General features: G+C 35.9%; 2 protein-coding genes across 3 annotated transcripts in view; one reads left to right on the top strand and one right to left on the bottom strand.

Annotated features, from left to right (window-relative positions):
- LOC106084856 (ionotropic receptor 25a) overlaps positions 1-10,874 on the bottom strand; it is a 33,102-nt gene extending 22,228 nt beyond the window's left edge. The window contains exon 1 of the mRNA XM_013248790.2: positions 10,581-10,874. Coding sequence (XP_013104244.2) covers positions 10,581-10,692 — 112 coding nt within the window. The 5' untranslated portion in view covers positions 10,693-10,874. The remainder of the gene's footprint in view (positions 1-10,580) is intronic.
- The window catches only part of LOC106084859 (protein farnesyltransferase/geranylgeranyltransferase type-1 subunit alpha), a 71,363-nt gene that overhangs the window by 30,905 nt on the left and 15,820 nt on the right, over positions 1-24,638 (top strand). The gene's annotated exons all lie outside the window — the stretch shown is intronic.

Here is a 24,638-nt window from a genome sequence, read left to right as displayed (position 1 = left end):
TTATTTGCTTATGCTGAAAACTGGCAAATTTTCACTGGAAAAGCACGCAAATTTTTACTGGACGTTTTTTTCCTAGCAGAAATTTGCAGCATCGAAAATCTGTTTTTGAAAACCAGCTATTTAATTCAAATAAATACAAAAAAAATTTACTTTCATGTTATGCTGAAAACTGGCAAATTTTCACTGGAAAAGCACGCAAACAGACCTATTCACTACTCCCAAGAAAACAGGTGTCTTGTGGTTACCTTGCATCTGCTTACAAAAAAGAACTTTCGTTTAAGACATATTTACACATACACCACTTTCGGTCGTCCACTTCGTCGTACATAGGATTTCTTGAACTTTTTTCTAAACAGAATGAGCGCGTTGAGGAGCGTCGCGTTGAAAAATTCAACTCTGCAAACTAAATTTTAAAAAAGTAACTCAATAAAGTTTCTCACTTTTTAACTTTGACGACCAAAAAACCTACTTCAGGTGTGGCAACAACAAATGCCGCTCGGTTTCAAGCGTCAAAGTTGATATTGTTTAACTTTTCCGCGTTGCTTTTAAAAAGCATTCCCAAACAGTATTAGCGATTCAACACCACTTCAAAATACTTTTCTTCCAGAAACAAAAATTTATAGTGTAAATAGGAATATTCCATGAAGTGGAGACAGTATACCTCCTTGTAGAATCTATCTTTGACTTGTAAGTGTAGGTCCCAAGCTTGCCGTGAAACATGCTTTATTAAGTAAGTTACTGACAGTTATTAACTTTGTCGTATGCAGGATTTCTTGACGTAGTTTTCTAAGAGTGTCGAGAAACGTTACCCTAACAGCGACAGCCATGTCAGCAGCGAACGTAACAACTTTTTACACATTATTCTTCCAGAGAAAATAATATATTTTTAATAGGTATATTTCAAAGTGGAGGCGGCACATCTCCTTGAAGATTCCATCTTGGCCCATATGTGTAAGTCCCAACCCTTCCGTAACACATCTTTTAATTAGTAAGTGATTAACAACTTAAAAAAAAATGGGTGCGGCAAGTGCGTGGCATGTGGGGAATTCGATGAAACATTGCTCAATGGCCCGACTTGAGGGTTTTCGTTGCAGAAATCATATCTTTTGAACCAAGAAAGATAACTGAATGATTTGAAGGGAATATACAAGCGTTCAGCCTACAACATGAATGCTTAAAAAGGGTGCTACGGCTTTAAGGTGCTTAGTTATGGGTTACCAAATCAAATTTTGTGGAAAAAAATGTTAACTAAGTGGAGTGAATTTTTTTCTAATTTCAGATTTTTTTCTCTTTTTTAAGGCTTTAACATTTTCAAATTATCAACTAAATCTTAAATATTTTTTTCAACATTTTTTAAATTTTCTGTAAAATTTTCGTCATAATTTGTAATTTAGTTTTTTCGGTTATGAAGCGTATAACTTTTAATAGGAAATGTCAATAAATTTTTTTTAATCATTTGGAGAATTTTGTAACCTGTCCAATGGAATAATCAGTCCCACAATTCCAAATATGCCGACGATACCTTCACTGAAATCTTTAAAAAAATGTTTGTAACTCCAATCTTATATATAAAATTCAATTTGTGTTAGACCCAAAAACGGCTGAACCGATTACATTGAAATTTTCACAGATGTTTGGTCTGGAAGGAAACATAGGTTATATAATTTTTTGATATCGGGAGAGGAGCGGACCTTCGCCTTTACCCCGAAAGTACAACCCAAAAATAAAAGTGGACCGATCGGGATTAAATTGAAAGGTATTCAAAAGTAGAGTACGAATTTCGTAATAAGAGTTGGGTCCGAGTATCTGGGGGGCCGCCCCAACCCCAAAACCCCTTAAAATGGTTTATTTGACGATCATGACAATATGGGTTTCAAATGAAAGATTACGGGTTCGGGAGTAGATTACGAATATGGTCAGTAAGTAGGAATAGACTTTATAATTTACCAAAAACACCACCCAAAATCAAAAGTAGACCTATAAGGACAATATGGGTATCAAATGAAAAATATGTGGGAGTAGATTACGAATCTGGCATACAAATTCATGTCGAAGTATAGGGAGTCACCCCACCCCCACAAAAACACCCAAACGGTTTGTTTGTTCCGTATAGACTGCAAAACGGCAGAACCGAAGCATAGGCTATATAATTTTTCGGTATCGGAAGGGGGACGGACCCTCCTCCTTATTTAAAAAACATAACCCAAAATCAAAAGTGGACCGATCGGGACAATGTAGGTATCAAAGGTATTGGAAAGTAGAATACGAATATGGTATTAAAATTCGAGTCTCCAACCCCAAAATTCCTCCAAAAAGAAATATTGGACGTTACTTTCAATACGGGGTTAAAATGAAAGGTATTCGGGAGTAGGTCAATATGGGGCTCAAATTAAAGGGATTTTGAAGTGCAGCACGAATTTGATATCCATCTTTGAGTCAAAATGTCTGAGGTGCCATCCCTCCCCCAATGAGAACAGTACCCTAAGGAAGAACATTACCACCAGGAACCGAGAAGGGGCAAATTCACACATCAATGAGTGCTTTCCGATTCAAGTTTAAATTCATTGATAAGGGACCTTTATTTATAGCCAAGTCCGAACGGCGTCCCGCAGTGCGACACCTCTTTAGGGAAAATTTTTTAAATTACCATGCATGGCATTGTACCTCGCAAATGTCGCCAACATTAAGAGGGGATTAACACCGATTTGTCCGATGTTCTCGTCAGTATTCGAACGCGTTTAGCGTCATATGCTTCAATGGCACGAATTCGATATCCGCATTCAGGGCGAAGTGTCCCCACCCTAAAAAGATATTAGAGAGTTAGGCTAGTATCTCATAAAAAGTAATAGATATTCCAGACATCTATGCGTGTTTTTTGTCATGAAAGGTCACTGTCTAATCGGAATGCATGCTGTTAGACTAAAGGTTGCCAGCAACGACTTTTGCAAAAACTGTAGGGACGTCGAGGAAGAAGAGACTATAGAACACCTTCTGTGTGTGTCCTGCACTAGCAGTTTGAAGGAGCTCCACTTTAGGTTCTCATTTCTTTGAGAACCTGTCTGATTTAGCGGATGTGAACATTCACAAGTTATTGGGCTTTTTAAAGCGATCTGGATGGTTCAACGGTAGGAACTAAAAGGCACCCTCCTTCTGCTGTTCCTGTGGTATCACAATGGACGAAAAGGTCTAAGTGAGTCTGATGGCAGACTGCCACTTAAACCTAACCTAACCTATCAGTTAATTTTGATTTCATCTTCAATTCCTTTGATAAATAATTGAAACTTTTCTATTAAAAAAAATATGAAAAGTGAGGTGAACATTTTCCTTGCATATTTTAATCGTTAGAAATTTTTCAAAATATGAGTGGGCCGCCTGTATTTAAACTGTTCTGTAAACTGCCATAAACATGTTCCATTTGCTCTGGAGATCAACACTTTTTGAATCCAGAAGTTTTGTAATGTCATATGTGCACTGTAAAGGCCTTTCGAGGGTGTATATAACTCATATTATTTAATTTTTCATTTCATTGATTGATAATACCAGTATTCATACTGGTATTATCTTTCAAATTTCAGTTCCGTTCACAATGTAAAGTATTGAGATATTAATAAAATCTAAAAACTCAACATTTAATATAAAAACATGACTAAATACAATAACAATGAAGGACCAAATTAGTATACCCCTCATTCTATGGGGGAGGGCTTACATATTATTGTATTAAGAGCTCGTAAGCAGTATTCCTGTTATATCCCCTAGAGAGATCTGTATTAATATTATGTTGGTACATAAGTATCAAATGAATTGGAGTTGCTTGAGAAATGTAACGTAAACGTCGGCATACATACATATGTATACGAGGGCTGCTATATACGTTTCTGGTTTTGGCATCGCTAAGTGTTGCCTGTTAACATTTTCCAACAAAATCATGGCGTACGGCCATCTCCCATTGTGTTGTTTACAGTGATTGAAAAAAAGGAATTAACTCGTGAACATTTTCGTTCAACTTTGATGTGAACTATCACGATAAGAGTACATTGATGAACTTAAATCTTGAATGAATTCAGTCGTGGGTAATGCTCGCTCAAGGTCGAATTTCGTGAAGTTTGTTTAAAAAACTTATAATGCAATGTGGTTATGTGACATACTGCGAGATAGACACATCCTTGGGCATTTATACAAAAACCATACGTTCAATATTGCATGAAGACCCAGCGAAAAAAGTTTGTTCTCATTGGATTCCTCACTATTTGGTAATCGATTATTGCGAAGAAATTTGAAAAATACGATCACGGTGCTTCAAAGTCTTTTATCCTTGCGTATGGCCCCGAAACAAAACAACAATCGACCATGTGAGTCTTCGAAGTCGAAGAAGCACTTTGAATCAAATGGTTTCTTCGACAAACCTGGTCATGTGGCGACTGCTCTCGTTGAGCAACTTAGGACGATCAATTCTGAGTGGTACATCACAATTTGATTGTAGAATATAACAATTTGATTGGAAGCCACATCATCACAAAGCCAAGACATCGAATTGATGACTCATCCACTGTACATCCCTAATGACTTATTTTGTTCCCGCACATTAAGTTAAAAATTCGTGGTCAATGATTAATGTCGCCAAGAAATACAGTTCAAGCGTTCAATACCCATGTTTTAGAGGTGTTTCAGTCGGAGTAGCAAAAGTTCTTCCGCAATTGATTTAAGAGAATAAAAAAGTGTAGGCCACCGTAGCGCAGAGGTTAGCATGTCCGCCTATGACGCTGAACGCCTGGGTTCGAATCCTGGCTAGACCATCAAGAGTGGAAAACTTCTCTCCAAAGAGGTGTCGCACTGCGGCACGCCGTTCAGACTCAGCTATAAAAAAATGAGGCCCCTTATCATTGAGCTTAAACTTGAATCGGACTGCACTCATTGATATGTGAGAAGTTTGCCCCTGTTCCTTAGTGGAATGTTCATGGGTAAAATTTGCAATTTGCATGAAAAAGTGTATAAACACACTGAAAACAATAAAACTATTTTTGATGATAAAAAATTGCATTTACACTATTAAGCCAGAAGTTCATATAGCAGCCTTCATGTAAGAAAATCGTACTTCATTTGGTAAATCATTTTTTCCTATACATATGGCATAAAACAGTGGCTCAAGTATTTAACTTTGTGGAATTTCTCTTGTCAGTGGCAGTGAAATTAAGCTACTATTCGTAGATATGTTGGAAATATATTGCTATAAATATAATGGCTTTAGCCTGGCACCGGCAATGTTAAATGTTAGAAAAGTTTAAGTAGTTAATCGATTTCCTAGAAAGTATAGAGTGATTAATGATGTCAAATGGCCTCGAGCAAGCAAGGCAGCATAATTCTCATCGCTGCCAACACCTATTCGTACACACAGAGAAATAAGTTTGCTGATATCAGCAAGCACTGTTAGCTGATTTTAAATTACAAATGTATAACTTTTGAAGGAAATCATATGTATATATTTTTTGAATTTCTAAACGACTTGTCCCGAATACAGCCCGATCAGAAGGTTTGCGGTGGAACAAAATACAGAACACGCTCTTTTCACGTTTGGGTATTAAATGTTTATTTCTATAAAGTAACGAAAGATTAAATTAAAAAACAAATAAAAATTGTAATTTTACCAACCGCAGTTTTTGCACTTCCCTCTCGTACGGATACTGGACACACTTTAACGTTTAATGACGGATTTGTTCCACACCACAAAATGAACGGAAAGACAAAAACTAAGGCAAAAACAACGGCTTAAAAAACACCTAAATAATGCGTCATTCACAGTGGATGTCAATGAGAACAATGATCGTCACTAATCAGCTGGAATGCGATTGGGCGATCGGCGACACCCTCACCCCCATGGAGCGACCAGCTTCACCATCATCAAGATCTAGAAGGGCTAATTGTGAGACAGTTCTCTGCAAATCACCAACCGCTGTTTTGACATCAACTTAATATTCCGTCAAAAACATTTTACAAACGTGTGACCAAACCCCGCCGCCATAGGTTTTGTAGAAGATTGGGTTAGCAAACAAACATAACATCCCCTTCTTTTAACGGTTTCCTGTGCTCACCCCATTTGACTCCCCTATTTATAGTTGGTAAATATTGGAGGTCACCCTAACGCAGAGGTTAGCATGTCCTCCTATGACGCAGAAAGCCTGGTTTCGAATGCTGGCGAGATCACCGGAAAAAATTTTTCAGCTGTGGTTTTGTCTCCTAATGCTGGCAAGATTTGTGATGTAAAACTTCTCTCCAAAGAGGTGTAGCACTGCGGCACGCCGTTCGGACTCGGCGATAAAAAGGAGGCCCCTTATCATTGAGCTTAAACTTGTATCGGACTGCACTAATTGATATGTGAGAAGTTTGCCCCTGCTCCTTAGTGGATTGTTCATGGGCAAAATTTGCAAATACTCGAGTACCCATCGTTTTCAAAATCCGTTACTAAACTTCTCATTACACGCCACTACTTCTTCAGGGCAAAGAGTTTAAAGTCAGGAGTGCTGACGGCTGGAATCTGTGGGACACTCGGCTGGTCGAGCAGGAAGTATTTCGGAGTGGGAGGTTCTTCATCATGTGGAGTGTCAACGGTCTCGAATTAACTATGTTCTCCTCTTCAATGAGAAGAGACTGCAGGATGTGTTCTTTTGGCGATGTATCCTTCATTGTCAGCCGCAATACCCTTTAATACATTGCACCATGAGCTCCCATTTACCTCCCTCTGATGGATTGGCCGCACAGTGTCCGTAGCCGCCACATAACCAAAGAGAAATTTCTGTTTGCCTCACAGCACTGGCCGCAGCAACTTGGCTAGCCACAATGTACTGAAGGTAACTTTTACACGGATTTACGCCTAGACTCCTTTCGGTAGCCTACTTTGCTGTCGGTAGAGCTTCCTGAAGTACAATATATCTCTAAGAGTGCTGGGAAACTTTTTCCCTACATCACTTACACTTACACTTTTCCCACATCATCAGCACACATAACCATTTTACACCATTCCAAGTCTGCTGTAATGCATCATTAGTAAGTAATGGCGGGTACTATGTTCGCTTTTCGCAATATTTTTTCGATTACTATTTTTTAAAAATTGATTTTAAAGCAAAAAACTTGCTGATTTCATACAGTAGGACATTTCCTTACTACTTACGGTAAAAGTTTAATAAAATTATCGTTCAAATATTTAAAGTGTTTAAAACGAACATAGTACCAGCCATAGGTTATAAATAAAATTTCTAGCGGTAGTATTGAAGCCTAGAAACTAAATCCCTTTCATGATGGATGACGGTTTTATATTATTGAAATCACGTTTAGTGTCAAGAAACGCTGCCATTGTATATTCCTTGACAGCTAGAGAACCCTCTTTGTAGCCGACTAGCTCGTGAAGGGCTGTTTCAGTGGACATAACCTTGCTATAAGCATGCTGTTGACGAAACAGGCGATCTCCAGGGATCTTTGCCATAATATATGTTTCTATCAACCTCTCGAGAGTTTTCAGAATAAAGGATGACAGACTAATGACGGTTTCCCTGCTTTTGGAATGAAAATGACATACTGATACAAGCAGAGTATATCTACCTAATCCAAGCATCCAGCAGGACAAAGTGATACATCATCAGAGCCTGGTGACTTAAAGGAGTCGAAACTTTTTATCGCCCAAAGGATTTTCGACTCAGACACAAATTTCCCAATAAGCTACCAGTGACAATCTCTTCATGCGCCTCGTTGTCCGCTAGAGATGTGTGTCAAGGAGTAGTTCCAGTGTGTCCCCACTAGATATTGTCTATATATTCTCTGACTTTTGAATGTATCCAACCGCCCTAATAGTTTTTGAGGATGGTATTTTCCATGCCTAGAAGCCACAGATGTAACCTTCACGGAGCTGCAGAATTCTACTCAGTAATTTTTCGGAACCTTTTTTAGCTAGTATAACGATGATCAGAGAAGCTGTGGTCATCCAACACTTCCCAATCGCATATTTAATTATTTATTTCATACGATGTAAGCATAGCACAATAAGAAAAATATAATTCTTATAGATTAGTGCTAGTGGATAAAACGCACATGCTTAAATATTATAAATGATTTATACTTAAAAATTTTTTAACTCTCTTTTAAAATGCAGGTTGTTGCTTATTGTCTATACGCTTGATGGATGTCTGTTCCAAAGACGGATTTTTGGTATAAAAAACTGTTTCTCTGACTTGGAGGTTTTAAACTTCACTTGTATAACTTTTCTGCCTCTTTTAGAGTTAGCAAATATTATCCGATCGATAAGATAGGATGGTTCTTTGTTGGTTATCACTCTGTGTTGGCTCAGGTATTAATGTTGTCCAAGTGATTATTTATCCACATAACTTTCAAAACAGCAAAGGATCCAAAACTGAAACTTGTGGGACACCATTATTTGGAGATAAAGGAGCAGATAGCAGCCGGCAAGCAGACACTCAAAAATTAAATAACTTTTCAAGCTGTTGTATCAAAATTGAAGGGTGTACAATACCAAATGCATTGCTTTGGTCTAATAATACAAGGAAGGAGTCGTTCATATTGTCCATGTTGAAACGGAGCTCCTCAATTACATCAATTAGAGTAGTGACACAGGTTATATCCTTTCTAAATCTGGATTTTCGTTCGGTTAGTAGGTTATTGCTGGCCAGGTATTGACTAATTTGATTAACAATTAAACATTCTATAATTTTAGATTGTAGTGGCAATAATGCTATTGGACGAAAATCATTATTCGGCTTTGGAAGTGGCACAATTTCTGCTCTCTTCCAAGAATCGGAAAAAACTGATTTTATCCGAACAGTATTAAAAATAAACTTTATATAAGACAGAAGTGTTGGCAAAACTATTCTTTAAAGTCTTCCATTTATGCCATTCATTCCCTCAGCGTTCGATGGTGTTTCTCTAAAAGTAGCAAAGACTTCATCTCGATCGATACATCTAAAAGAAAATTCAGTTTCATTTTGCACGATTTTCAATTTCGAGTAAACATTCACAGAGTCGCTTATGCAGTTACTACCAGCGAACTTTGAGTTTCATTCGTTAATATTTATATCAACAGTTGAAAGGGATATATTTTTTTAGCCAATACCTATCTCCATATTTTTTCCATTTACTTTTGCTGCCAACAGCCGTTGAATTTTTTTTCTCTATAGTACACAGACTTAGCTTTTTGAATTTTTGAATATTCTTTGTGACCTCTTGTATTGCCGCTTATGTCTTCCAATATAAAGGTAACATCTAGTACCTCCAATTTGTTCCTAATTCTAAAGGTCGATTTATTCCATTTATTCACCCCTTACGTTGATATCCGAACTTCGCCATATCTGGTGATTTGCATTCACTGAAAAAAATTGTTTTCACTTTAAGTATTCGAGCCAAAGATGGAATACTTAATGTTAATATGCTCACTTTTACAATTTTTAAAGGAAACCACTCCTTTGATCAAAGTTTTTTTATTTATATTTTTGTTGGTAATGAATTGTTATCTTAAAATGTATTTTAATATATCCTTACTTTTACATCTTATAATTAAAGGCAAAAATCACCAGATGAAGATCAAAATATCCTTAAATGTTAAGATATTGAGATTGGGACAAGGACAACGGTGTACGTTAGTTTAAGACGAAAAAATGCTTAACAAATAGGAGCCTCTTTAAATGTTTGAATTTTAAAAGTTGAAATTCGAATCGGTTGTATCCGTTAGTATACTGCTACTTAAATTTAAAGATTCGTCACCTTCTCTCCCAATCATTACCAAAATCCTTACGCCATGGACAAAATCTTTAAGCGTGGGTCAACTTTTTTTCAGTGTTAGCATCTCTTCCCACAATTAAACTCTTCTTTCCTGCAGAAGCGGCTTCAACTAGCAGCTTAAAGGCGGCATCTCGGAATCGTGTTCCTCATATAGGGACTCCCCACTTTAGTGTGATGCAAAATCCTTCGAACAAAGGGAAAACCTTAATTTTTTTAGTAACCACTTTTGTTTGTACATACATATGTACTGTTTCGTAAAATTTCGAAATTATCAATTTAAAATTTTACCACAGATTTTAGTTTGATAAGAATTAAATTATAAAACAATATTTTTTTAAACACGTACATAGATTTTCGTTCCACAATCTATGATATAAAACGATTTTATTATAAACTGCTATCCTTTGGATACACTCTCTATACAAATTTAACTTTTATACATAGAAAATACTTTAAATGGAGTCAACTTGAATTAGAAATTCCATTACAAACAATTATATGGCATTAAGTCATCGCTGCATATATTGATTTTTCACAATTGCTCCAATAGGGGAATAACTCAAAATAAAATCGTGTCATTTATTACGCTGACGATAGAAGACCCGTTTGTTGTTGTCCTTTGTGGATTTTGATCTAGTGATTAAATAACACCACAGGGCTAGAATAATGCGATCATCCCCTACATTAATGGCTTTAGAATCACAAAAGGGGAAAATGTTTGCTCGGGTTTTTAATTTATTGGACCGACTGGCCCGTTTTTGATTTTGAGTAATAACTCCCTTAATTTGCACTCTACTTACAAACATTTATATTTTGACTGGTTTGTGATGAGACAAGCGTAATTTTTTGTTGCAAAATCAAATTAAAATGTATTAAAAGAATTTTGACAAATCTTAAAGAAAAAAATGTCATTATGATCCACCGATAGCTTTCAACATATATGTATGTATTGGTAGCAAGTATTTAAATCCTTTTCGGTAGAGTCGCTAATCGGAAACGAGTTTTAACACTTCGAGTTCTAAAATATAACTGAATTCAAATGAAAATGCCATGCCAACGAATTATAGTCAAAGAAATTATTTATAAGTGGGAATGGGAAGCAGCACTCCCTCCCCCAAAGTGATAAAATAACCAACGTATGAGTATTGAAAGGATAATTGTGTTTACATGTGAGCTTCATGATTGTTGTTGTGGTTAACCATGCTCACTCTCGATTGTGGCAGACAATACAGTGTTCTGAAAAACACATGTTGTTTATCGCTGTACAAGATTTCTATAATAAAAAATAGTCAAAATGTTGTATTATAATCTACATTTATCGTCATAATGACATGAAAACAAAAAGAATGAAGACCTTAATTTGACCGATTACATGTGATATTGATATATAAAGTGTGATTTTTTTAGGAGCTATAGGAAAGTTCTTCAAAAAACACATAAAATTCAGAACAAGTAAGAGCGTGCTAAGTTCGGCCGGGCCGAATTTTATATACCCTCCACCATGGATCGCATTTGTCGAGTTCTATGCGCGGTATCTCTTTTTAGGCAAACAAAGAATATTGAATAAGAATTGTTATGACATTGGAGCTATATCAAGTTACGATTCGGACCATAAATGAATGCTGAACATTGTAGAAGTCATTGTGTAATATTGCAGTTCATTCGGATAAGAATTGCGCCTTGTAGGGGCTCAAGAAGCAAAATCGAGAGCGGTTTATATGGGCGCTGTTTCAAGCTATAGGTAGATTCACACCATATAGGACACGTATTTGTACAAATTTTCTGCCACATCGGATAAGTATTGCGCCCTCTAGAGGTTCAACAAGTCAAGATCCCAGATCGGTTTATATGGCAGCTATATCAGGTTATGAACCGATTTGCGCCATACATAGCACAGTTATTGGAAGTCATAACAAAACACCTCATGCCAAATTTCCAAATCGGATGAGAATTGCGCGCTCTATTGGCTCAAGAAGTCAAGATCCAATATCGGTTAGTAACACAGTTGTTGATAGTGATACCAAAACACCACGTGCAAAATTTCAATCAAATCAGACTAGAATTGCGCCCTCTAGGGGCTCAAAAAGTCAAGACCCAAGATCGGTTTATGTGGCAGCTATATCAAAGCATGGGCCGATTTGGCCTATTTACAATCCCAACTGACTTACACTACTAGAAAGTATTTGCGCAAAATTTCAAACGGCTAGCTTTACTCATTCGAAAGTTAGCGTGCTTTCGACAGACAGATGGATGGACATTTATTTATGGATTTATTGTCTTCACAACAAGATAATAATCTTATAATTAGAGTGTAGATTTATTGTTATATAATACATCCGACTAAAGTCGGTTCTTAATAAATAAACTAGGTTACAATAAATAAAAAGTGGAAACAATGTTTACAAATAAAAAGTGTTAAAAAAAAACAGCCGTATGTAATTGGGAATTTAACAAAAAGCACAAATAAAAAATATTACAAAAATAAAATTTTTTAAAAAAATTCAAAGCAAAATTTAAAGAAATTAAATATCAGTTAACTATGAGAAAAATTGAATAAGCCGTTTTTTTTAATGGAATCGAGTTGCTGATGCATTGAATATCGTGTGGTAGATTATTCCAAAGACGTATGTTGCTAATATAAAATTGTGGTTCAGACATAAGACTCCGTCTTCTAAAAGGTATTAACTTTCTTCCTCTATCAGATTGGGCAAACCTCAGTCTCTCAAACAAATATCTGGGTTTCTTTTCCACAATAATCTTATGTAAAAATATTAATGATCTGGTATTTAGAAGATTGTTGAAACTAAGTCTAAATAGAGAATCTATATTTTGTGACACATGCTGACTCCTTTTTAAACTATACACATAACGGACTATGCTGTTAAAAGCTACATTCAATTTTCGGAGGCTCAGAGAATCGCAATTCGACAAAAGTTCATAAGCATATATCAAACCTGGAACTAGGAATGTTTCATCGCAATGGCTAGATCGACTTTAAATGGCAGGTCGATCCAGAATATATATACTTTATGGGGTCTCAGACGCACATTTCGAGGTGATACAGAGAGAATGACGAAACTAGTATACCACCATCCTATGGTGTAGGGTATATAAATGCATGAAATCTTTATTTGAATCGATAGTACGGTCCATATTATTTAATTTTTGAAGATTATTTCATGCAATTGTTGACCGTGACTGCTCCTCAAATGGTCCATTGACTTTGGCATACTCTTTCCAACAATTCGGCCGGTATCTCACGAATAAATGCTTCAATGTTGTCTTCCAATGCGTCAATTGGGCTTGGCTTAATACACAAAAAAAAAGTCTAAAGGCATTAAATCGCACGATCCAGCAGCCCGATTGACCGGTCCCGAACATGAAATAAAATGTTCAATGAAGATGTTCCATGGTTACACTATTGAGCTGTGTGGGACCGTCCTTTTGAAACCACATGTCATGCAAGTCAAGCTCTTGCATTTAGGACAAAAAAAGTTGGTTCACCATTCATAGTTACGTTACGATTCGCATCATCTTCGAAGAAGTACGGTCCAATGCCAACAGCCTATAAACCAAACTGTGACCTTTTCTGAATGCATTGGTAGCTCTTGCAATGCTTCTGGCTGATCTTCACTCCAAAATCGACAATTCTGCTTATTTACGTACTCATGAACCAAAAATGAGCTTCGTTGCTGAACATAATTTCTTTCTTTCAAACTTTATTAACAGAGCACGCGTTTTGATAATAAAATTCAATAATTTGCAAGCGTTCGTTTGTAAGACGATTCATGGTTAAATTATAGATCAAACTAAAGATGTTTGACAGTGAAAAAAGCACGAAACGTGAGTGAGCTGTTTAAACCAGTGTGGTCAAAAAGATGATAGTTAACCGTTAGTAAAAACAAGTAAAAGCGTGCAAAGTTCGGCCGGGCCGAATCTTATATACCCTTCACCATGGATCGCATTTGTCGAGTTCTTCTCCCGGCATCCCTTCTTAGGCAAAAAAGGATATAAGAAAAGATTTGCTCTGCTATTAGAGCGATATCAAGATATGGTCCGGTTTGGACCACAATTAAATTATATGTTGGAGACCTGTGTAAAATGTCAGCCAATTCGAATAAGAATTGCGCTCTTTGGGGGCTCAAGAAGTAAAATAGAGAGATAGATTTATATGGGAGCGATATCAGGCTATAGACCGATTCGTACCATAATAAACACGTATGTTGATGATCATGAGAGAATCCGTCGTACAAAGTTTCAGGCAAATCAGATAATAATTGTGGCCTCTAGAGGCTCAAGAAATCGAAATCCCAGATCGGTTTATAAGGCAGCTATATCAGGTTATTAACCGATTTGAATTATACTTGGCACAATTGTTGGGTATTATAAGAAAATACTACGTGCAAAAATTCATTCAAATCGGGTAAGAATTGCGCCTTTTAGAGGCTCAAGAAGTCAAGACCCAAGATCGGTTTATATGGCAGCTATATCAGTTTATGGACGGATTTGAACCATACTTGGCACAGTTGTTGAATATCGTAACAAAACACGCCGTACAAAATTTCATTCCAATTGGATACGAATTGCGCACTCTAGAGGCTCAAGAAGTCAAGACCAAAGATCGGTTTATATGGCATCTATATCAGGTTATGGACCGATTTGAACCATACTTGGCACAATTGTTGGATATTATAAAAAAACACGTTGTGCAAAATTTCATTCCAATCGGATAAGAATTGCACACTATAGAGGCTCAAGAAATCAAGACCCAAGATCGGTTTATATTGCAGCTATATCAAAACATGGACCGATATGGCCCATTTACAATACCAACCGACCTACACTAATAAGAAGTATTTGTTCAAAATTTCAAGCGGCTAGCTTTACTCCTTGGGAAGTTAAGGTGCTTTCGACAGACAGGCGGACGGACGGACATGGCTAGATCGACATAAAATGTCGTGACGATCAAGAATATATATACTTTATTGGGTCTCAGACGAATATTTCGAGTAGTTACAAACAGAATGACGAAATTAGTAGCCATATCGGTTCAGATTTAGATATAGCTCCCATTAAACCGATCTCCAGATTTGTATTCTTGAGCCGCTGGAAGCCGCAACTTCTGTCCGATATGGCTAAAATTTTGCACATAATGTTCTGTTATGACTTCCAATAACTGTGCCAAATACGGTCCAAATTGGTCTATAACCAGATATATCTCCCATATAAACCAATCTCCCGATTTGAGTTCTTGAGCCCCTGGAAGCTGCAATTTTTGTCCGATTCGGCTGACATCTAGGGCGATCGCTGTGCGAAGAACAAAAGTGTTCTGCAAAAGATCTTTGTGTTTGTTGCTTTTAGCATCGTTGGATTTGAATAAGGGAAGTAAGATTTGATTTATTTTCTATTGCGCTTATGAATCGAGTCATCTTAAAGAGCCCTGTTCAAATTCAAATGTGTGTTTTACAACTTACTCTAGTTAGAATGGTTGTAAAGCATCATGATCCATTTGACATCTCCTGCCGATGATTTTTCTTGGTCGAAAATGAAATCGCGATACGGGAAACCAGTCAAATGTTTCTAGCAACAACACACTTTTGCTAATTTTAAAATGATTTTTGCTATACTTTTCTTTGAATAGAAAACACTAAACAATGGTCTAAAGCAGAACAATATCCTGCGACAACATCTTATCTTAACTACGTTACTGTCAGGTTACGTTACAGCTATTGACCAATCACGACAATATAGGATTTAAATGATAGGTATTTAAGAGCAGCAAATGTATCTGAAATCAAATTGTGGGACCAAGAGTTTAGGGGACCACCCCAAAACACCCCTAAATCGGACATATTTACCGAGCATGGCAAAATGGGGCTCAAATAAAAGGTATTTGGTGTAGAATACGAATCTGATACCCAAATGTGGGACCAAGTGGTTGGGGGCCGCCCCTCCCCAAATATACCCCCCAAAGAGGACAAACTTACGACCATAGAAATATGGTGGTCAAATGAAAGATCTTTGGTAGTAAATCACGAATCTCATATCAATATATGGGATTCAGCACGATGCTGACATATTTTCAGGGCTATTTGCCGACCATATCAATGTAGAGCTCAAATGAAAGGTATTAGGGAGTAAAGCACTAAATTGAAACTCACTTTCGGAACAAATTTTCTGGGGGTCCCCAAAACATCTCACAAACAGCAATTATTTACTGACCATCGCAATATGGGCCTTAAATAAAAGTATTTGGGAGTAGAATACGAATCTGAAATCAAAATTTGGGACCATATACTAAAGGCACCTTCCCTTCCCCAAAACACCCCCAAATGAGTACAAATTGACCAATCATGGCAATATGTGGCTCTAGTGAAAGGTATTTGAGATTAGAAAACGAATTTGATGACCAATTTTGAGGTCTTGTTTGGGGGACGCCTCATCCCATAAACCAATGACAATATGGACTTTAAATAAATGGTATTTGAGAGTAGATCACGATGCTGATACTTTTCAGGGCTAAGTATCTGGGGGACCACCGCACCCCCAAAAACACCCCTAAATCGGACATACATATTTACCGATCATGGCAATATGGGGCTCAAATTAAAGGTATTTGGGAGCATAAAATTCATATCCACTTTCGGGAGTCCACACCACCCTGGGGGTCCACACCACTCTGCCGACTCCTAAAATCCCCATGGAAATATCGAGCTCAAATAAAGACTTTTAAAAATGGAGTACATCAACATCCAAACTTTAATGACCCTAAACCCTCCGAGCAAATTCATAGACCAATAAAAATAATTTGGATTCAGAAAAAGGAATATATTGTTATACTGTTAGTCAATCGGTACACATGTACTATTTTCGTACAATAGTATTTCGCTAAAAGCTCTTTAATTATCGAAAATAAATATTCAAAGGATAATTATGTTCCACATAAAGTACAAGAAGGCGCAGCGTAGCGGGCCCGGTTCAGCTAGTATAAAATAAAAGTTTAGTAAATTTTTAAACAATAGAGTTATCTCACTGTTATTTGTTTTTCGACAGATGGCTCCTCAAAATTTTCTCCAGTTTCATATTCAATCAAATTAGATAAGTAGATATTTATTTTTATCTCAAAGTGGAATATACATTGATAGGACGGAAGTTTCATTTCACAAAATATAAAAAAGTATATATAAACATTTAGAATTTAAACACATGAATATACAATTGAACTTGTGATAAAATAATTTTTCCAATATTAATGTTGAAAACTAAAAGAGATTTTACGAACAAAATTCTAGCTCGAGATCAAATTCATTATGAATGGTTAGAAGAACAAAAAGAACACATATGTAAATGTGTGTCCCAGTGGATGTTTATAAACACCACTGAATGTATACTTTCCATTAGCTTTTTTCTTTTAATTTAGGTACAAAAGACAATAACAATAAATGCGAGCTAGCTCAGCCGAAATGTATGTCCATGGATGGATCAGGTAGCTTCTTTACAGTAATGTACCACAAACTAATATCATCTCTTCCAACAAAATTTCTAAAAAATGCCTAAAGTAATCAAAACAAGTAACAGGCAACCATAAAAAGTAGCATAAAAATATTTTTTCAGCAGACTTGTGTACTCAAAACGGCAGATTTTGTAAATTGAAAAAAGCAGTACGAAATGTTTGATAATACAGCAGCCTTAAGTTTGCTGAAATAGCAGTAATGTCTGCTTTCTCATTTTCAGCAGACAAAAACTGATGTTTTAGCAAACATTGTTGCTGTTTTGAATAACAAATTTGGTTGAGTGTGCTTTACACAGTAGTCAATATTCGTTGGGTATGTAGAGCACCTTAATCAATTAGAAAAATTAGAAAAAAATCAGAAATCGCTATCTACCATCCCAGTCAAAGTGTTTTGAATAACAGCACACACATTTGCAAAACTTTTATAAATTCTTTTCTATGCTTTTCTTTGAATAGAAAGCATTAAATATGATCTCGATCTAGAATGTTGTCCGATAAATCACGAAAAGATTTCAAAGATCAAAATTAAAAAGCACAAACAGACAAACTAAAAACTTGGGGCCGTATCCACAAAACTTAAAGAAGCGATAAAGTAGGCTTATTTGGCAGATTTCCTTTATAGTACTGACAAATAAGCCAGCTATAAAGATGTTTTCATTTTAATGAATACCGGTGTTGACAAATAAAAACTAAAATAAAAAACCCTTTTAGCATAAAAAATCTGACTCAATTTTACCTACGCAAAAAAATTATAAAAAACATATTCAGGACAAATGTAACTTTAAATGTTTTTTAAGCTCTTTCTTTTATTTTTCTTCCTCATACATTAAAATATTGAGAATAATTGAATTGAACTAATTTGAATACCGAACTTTTATGTTTTTGGGTTTTTTTATTTAACAAAATGTTTTAATTGTTAATAATATGATACATTTTGACTTCTTCATCAAAGTCCCTATCCAACATTCCATATTTGAACCCTTGCAACTAGAGCGCAATTTGAGCTTTGTATATTGGTGACCTGTAAACTAAAAATACAAAAATTATGTTAATTCCTCATCAGTTTCCATCACTTCGATTTGAATTTTGTCATAACTTTAAAGATTTGAGTCATATATAACAAACATTATTTAAAGATGTCAAATTATCCAAATTTTTAAGGAAATATTTCCTTTGGTGAAAGATTTTTTTACTTGATATTGAATAATAGGAGTGTCTTATAATGTCTGTATTTTAAAAGTAAAAACAGTATGTTTAAAAATAAATTAAATTTAGAGTATCATCTGTAACTGATCATCTATAAACTGATCGCAAAGATTCTTTATAGCTGCAGCTCTTTACTTGTTTACATTAAAAATTCGAAATTTGTTCCCGAATTTCTTTCTTCATTAAATTTTCAAGAAAAGGTTCAACATAAAAGTACAAAGGTAAAGGGTGATTTTTTTGAGGTTAGGATTTTCATGCATTAGTATTTGACAGATCACGTGGGATTTCAGACATGGTGTCAAAGAGAAAGATGCTCAGTATGCTTTGACATTTCATCATGAATAGACTTACTAACGAGCAACGCTTGCAAATCATTGAATTTTATTACCAAAATCAGTGTTCGGTTCGAAATGTGTTCAAATTTTGACAAATTTTGTTCAGCGATGAGGCTCATTTCTGGTTGAATGGCTACGTAAATAAGCAAAATTGCCGCATTTGGAGTGAAGAGCAACCAGAAGCCGTTCAAGAACTGCCCATGCATCCCGAAAAATGCACTGTTTGGTGTGGTTTGTACGCTGGTGGAATCATTGGACCGTATTTTTTCAAAGATGCTGTTGGACGCAATGTTACGGTGAATGAACACATTTCGAACCGAACACTGATTTTGGTAATAAAATTCAATGATTTGCAAGCGTTGCTCGTTAGTAAGTCTATTCATGATGAAATGTCAAAGCATACTGAGCATCTTTCTCTTTGACACCATGTCTGAAATCCCACGTGATCTGTCAAATACTAATGCATGAAAATCCTAACCTCAAAAAAATCACCCTTTATATGAATATTGGCTAAAAGATGACGTTTTTGTTAATTTTTTCAAACTCTTCAACTCAAACTCTTCACGTAAGTACTAGCGAATGCGGTTCCGACAATCACAAATGAGGACGCGGTTATTGCTGGGGACTTCAATAGTTATGTTATCGTTGATTCGAGGCTTATTAATTCCATGTTAGTAATGGGTATAACCTCTGTCAATATACTAACACCAACCCACTACACCGCTACGAATGTGACCCTGCTAGATTTGTTATTTGTCGGCAAGGAGTCGAATATCCTGTTGTATGATCAACTTTCGGCCCCCTGCTTTTCTTCTCATGATATTATATTCTTGACATACATATGATTTCGATTTGGCGACGAGGTGTGAATCTGTTACGTACCATGACTTGAATAATATTAATTATGAACGCCTTGACGTGGAGTTTAACAATGTTGAATGGAGTGTAATTTGTGATATAGTATCTATCGATGAGCAATTAGCATATTTAGAGGAGAATATTGTTGATATATTCAATAGCACGGTGCCTGTGAGAACTAAGACATTTTGTCCAAAACAACGGCCATGGCTTACACCTGTTGTTGCTAATGCCTTACGGTTGAGAGATCGTGCTTATAAGAGGTGGAAGCGGTATAAAACTCCTGAATTACACAATGAATACCGGAATGCAAGGAGAACGGCTCACGATGTGATAAAGGGGGCAAAATCGGAGTTTTATATGGAAAAATTCTCCAATGTTATTGATACGAAACAGACTTGACAGACAATACAATAGCTTGATATTGGTAGAATGGCTAACCCTGAACAGGACGTTGCTATGGTTGACGTTGATGGCATTAACAGTAAGTTTTTGGACATTCTGATGTGTGATGTTGACGAATCATTTTACGACATGTCTTTGGATATGTTAGATGATCGCTTTGACTTTATCGGTTTAAGTGAGTTGGAAGTTTTCTCAAGTTTTATGTCAATAACGCAGTTGGTGCAGATGGTTTACATCCAATGTTTTTTAAGATTTTATTGCGGCCACTTCTACCATTCCTGACATTAATTTTTAACAAGATAATAACTAACAGTTATTACCCGCGACAATGGAAAACTGCAAGGATTATGCCTATCCCAAAGACGAATGGGGAATACAGGCCAATAGCTATTTTGCCATTTTTTTTCAAAAGTTTTTGAGAGAATTCTGAAGGATAAAGTTAACGGACATTTGAATGAGAATCACTTATTGTCTTACAGGCAGTCTGGTTTCCGGGAGGGAAATAGTTGTACAACAGCTCTTATAGACGTTGCCGATGATGTACGGAACTATTTGGATGATAGAAATATTGAATTTTTAGTTCTCCTGGATCACTCAAAAGCGTTTGATACTGTATATCACGAATTGCTATGCTCTAAATTACGTTACTTTTTTGGATTCTCAGCCACGTCTGCAAGATTGCTGCCCCCCTACCTGAGCGATCGGTATCAGTACGTTGGGATTGGTCGCGGCCTCTCAGGCGAGGTGTGCCGCCGGGTTCGATATTGGAACCTCTTACTCTTTTCGATGTATATCAATGATCTCCCATCGCAGTTGAGGAATTGTCGTATTCAGATGATGCCGATGATGTCCAAGTATATACTGGGACTACATTGTCGGAAATTGATGATTGTGTGGCTGCTTTGAACGAGGACCTGACTAGAATTTCATTATTGGCAACTGGTAACGGTCTAACTATTAATCCGAAGAAGTTAAAAAGTATTACTATTCTTAGACGAACCTCACGGACTCAGTTTAATGCTGGTATTATGGTGGATAATCAGAGAATTGAGAAAGTTGATCGAGCGAATAATCTTGGTATGGTTTCAACAGCTATTTGACATGGTCGGATCATATTATATCGTCATGTGGTCATGTTTACTCGATGCCTTGAACGCTTTGGCGATCACAACGTTGTACACCCTTTAAGATAAGGGTTATATTGGCGAAGTCGTGTCGAATTCCAATCATCACATGTGGGTGTAAATTGATTGACAAATGTGATGCACAGAGTAGGTTGTGATTGGATAGAACGTTTACCAGTATTACACGACATGTCTATGGTTTACGGCGATATGACAGCATTTCTGGTTTTTCGGAACAGTTGTACGACATGAGTTTTCAAAATCCTCTTAAATTAAGAGTTCTAACTTTCTTGCACAAGATAATTTATAGTTGTCAACCCACGCAATTATACCAGCGTCTGCGATTCTCAAGATTTAATAGAGGCAATCGATTGATTTTGTTACGCCATAAATGTTTTACATCCGAGTGGCAATTCTATGAACTCACTCCGTCTTTGGAACTCACTCCCCTATAACACTCAAACTATTACAAATGCGGTAAACTTTAGGAAAATGTTGTCTCCTTTTTATGTAATAACTTAGGAAATGATTTAGATATGAGATGTACGCTTTCATTTGAAAGTTTTGTGTTCAATAAATACGTGAAAATTTATTATATTTTTTTTGTTCAAAGTTTTTTAAACAATTTATTAATATTTCGATTTATCTGCTCAATCAACTGTTTTTAAGTTCTGATAAGCTTTTTTTTCCCCCTTTACTTGTATATTATTATATTTTTTTTCCTTTTTTTTAACTTTTACTCTAATTTCAAAGATCAACTAAAATTTTAAATTGAGATTTTTTAATTCAAATACTATTTTCTTTGATATTTGTCTTTTAAATTCTTGCCACTAATTATTTTAAAGTAACTTACCTTATATATAATTTTCCAACATTGTATTTTAATCTAAAATTCCTGTATGGGAATATGAGTCCTTCATGAACTCACAGACGTACCTACGGACATGGCTAAATCGAATCAGAAAGTGATTCTGAGTTGATCGGTATACCTATCAATGGGTCTAGCTCTTCTCCTTCTTAGTGTTGCAAACAAATGCACAAACTTACAATACCCTATACCACAGTGCTAGTGTAGGGTATAAAAATAAAACAAAACAAATATCGACATGACGAAAAAAAATAATGGCCATATAAAACTAACCTATTTTGATAACTTTTCTTAACTTTCAACCCAATTTTTTTTTACAAATATTTGTCCAGACACTGTGTTCTTTGTTTCATTTGCTTCGGTTAGGATACGTGTTCTTTGGAATGTTCCCACTTTGGAAGAGGGTCACACACATGTACAATTACAGTACAATGACAACAAATAAATCCATACCAGGGGTATATAATTCACTTGCACTTGATTTTATTAGCCTCGAACTGGACAAGGTGTCTATGCCAGATAAGGGTGTGTACGTTGGTAGTTTTGTATCCTTGGTGATCTGGCCAACATGCATTGGAGTTTAACACCTCAGCAGGAATTCATTTAGTTCCACCCAATCGATAGAACACCAGCAAATGTTATGACAATGGGGGTTGCAACTTAACGTTTGTGATTATGACTTACAAATGAATGTGATTATGTCAACAAATCGTCGGCTCTCTACGATTATTAAAATAATTGATTTGGCGTTTTTGTGGGACGCAATAGAAACAGGGTTTCGTAACCTTTAAAGTTTATATTTGCATATTTGTTGCAATTGTTTTTGTTGTAGCTGCAGAATTGCGGACGGGAAGCAGTTCGTAGTGATCCTAGATCGATACGGGTAAGAAGATAAGACTGCAGTTAAAACTGATCGGCCTCTTACGTGTAACGCCCGATAAATGGTAAGTGATAAAGTGGCTCCTACATCCCTTGACGTGCATATTGAATGAAATATTTTCCACTTACAGAAAAAGTCTGGTTATAACCGCAAAAACCGTATGCTACCTTATCGTAGTTAATCTTGCTACTATTTTAGCAACAGTTCTTGTGTTTTAACAAAATATTTGCAATTTAAGAACTGTATATAGTCATCTGTAAAGTCTGTTGTTTTTTGAAATATTGTTCTGCTTCATTCATGAGGGGATTGTTAAGAGGTATATTTAAATATTGAGTTCCAAATTGCCTACAAAACGGATAACGATTTTAATTACAATAATATACAACTACTATACCACTTATGAAAATTAGTTAGTAAACCAGTAAGGAAGTCAAAAGTCGGGCGGTGCCGACTGTTTAATACCCTAAACCTACCCTATAAGTACAATGAGGGAGCTATATCCAATACTGAAACAATTTTGATGGTCCTCGGCGGATGTTTTCAAATGGTTTATTAAACAATCCGTATCAAATTTCGAGCAAATATGATCAAACTGTAATAAAAAATGACAACATTATTACAAATTACCCAAAATCTGACGAACATATATATGGAAGCCAGTGACGTAGCCAGGGGGGTCCTCCCCCCCCCACAAAATGGTTTTGTCTTAAATTTATAATACAAATACAACATTTTGCTGAGGCCAGGGCCCCCTTCAAATTGTTTTTCTTAAGGACAATATTGTAATGAATTTCTTAGCAAAATATTCTCTTATGACAAAACTTGAGCACGGGCCGAACCTCCTCGAATTTTTTTTTTAAGACAACATTTCTCTAAAATTTTTTCTAAAGACAAAATTTTTATAAAAAAATGATTAAATTTGTTCTAAAGACTACATTTTAATGAATTTTTTAAGGACTAACTTTCAGGGAAAAACTCTCTAAAGATAACCTAACCTCGAGATTATTTTTTAAAACCAAAATTTAAATTTTGTATAAATATTTTATGCTTTGATGACTTTAATGAAATTTTATGTCTATATATAAAAACGCGTTATTGACTGAAACCAAACGGCTAAAGCTAGATTCATGAAATTTGGAACGAATGTGCGTCTTGAGTTGTAGGCGCGCGATAAGATGTGGTGTTGTGATATTCGTACGTTTATGTACTAAAAAGTACGAAATGTTGACTTTTTACCCAGCGCGAACGGATGGGGCTAGAATTATGATTTTCCGAAAAAAAGGGTTTGGTGACAAAAATTTCCCAAAAAATATTGTAGTACCGGAATTGGAAAAAATGGTTGTTTGTTAATTGAGCTGGAGCTTTGAATTTTGGAATTTTGGTAGACTATGGCAGCATAAATTGGGGAGCAAAAAGAAAGTACGAAATTGGTGAACTTTGCATAGGGCGAACGGGTAAAGCTAGAACTTCGAAATTTGGCTTAAATGGTTGTTGTTACGAAATAAAGGGGGTAGATAGAAAAAATATGAAAAATAGTAATGGAAACGGAAGAAACGTACATTTAGTACCGTATTTGACACCATTTCATACTTTCGTTACAGATTGAGCTAGAGCTCTGAAATTTAACACGTAGATTCTACTCAGAAATATATGTAGGCTATGAAATGTC

The sequence above is a fragment of the Stomoxys calcitrans genome, chromosome 3, assembly GCF_963082655.1.
Source record: "Stomoxys calcitrans chromosome 3, idStoCalc2.1, whole genome shotgun sequence".
NCBI lineage: Eukaryota > Metazoa > Arthropoda > Insecta > Diptera > Muscidae > Stomoxys > Stomoxys calcitrans.
The sequence above is the reverse complement of the archived record's forward strand: the minus strand, read 5'-3'. Positions and strand labels throughout refer to the sequence as shown.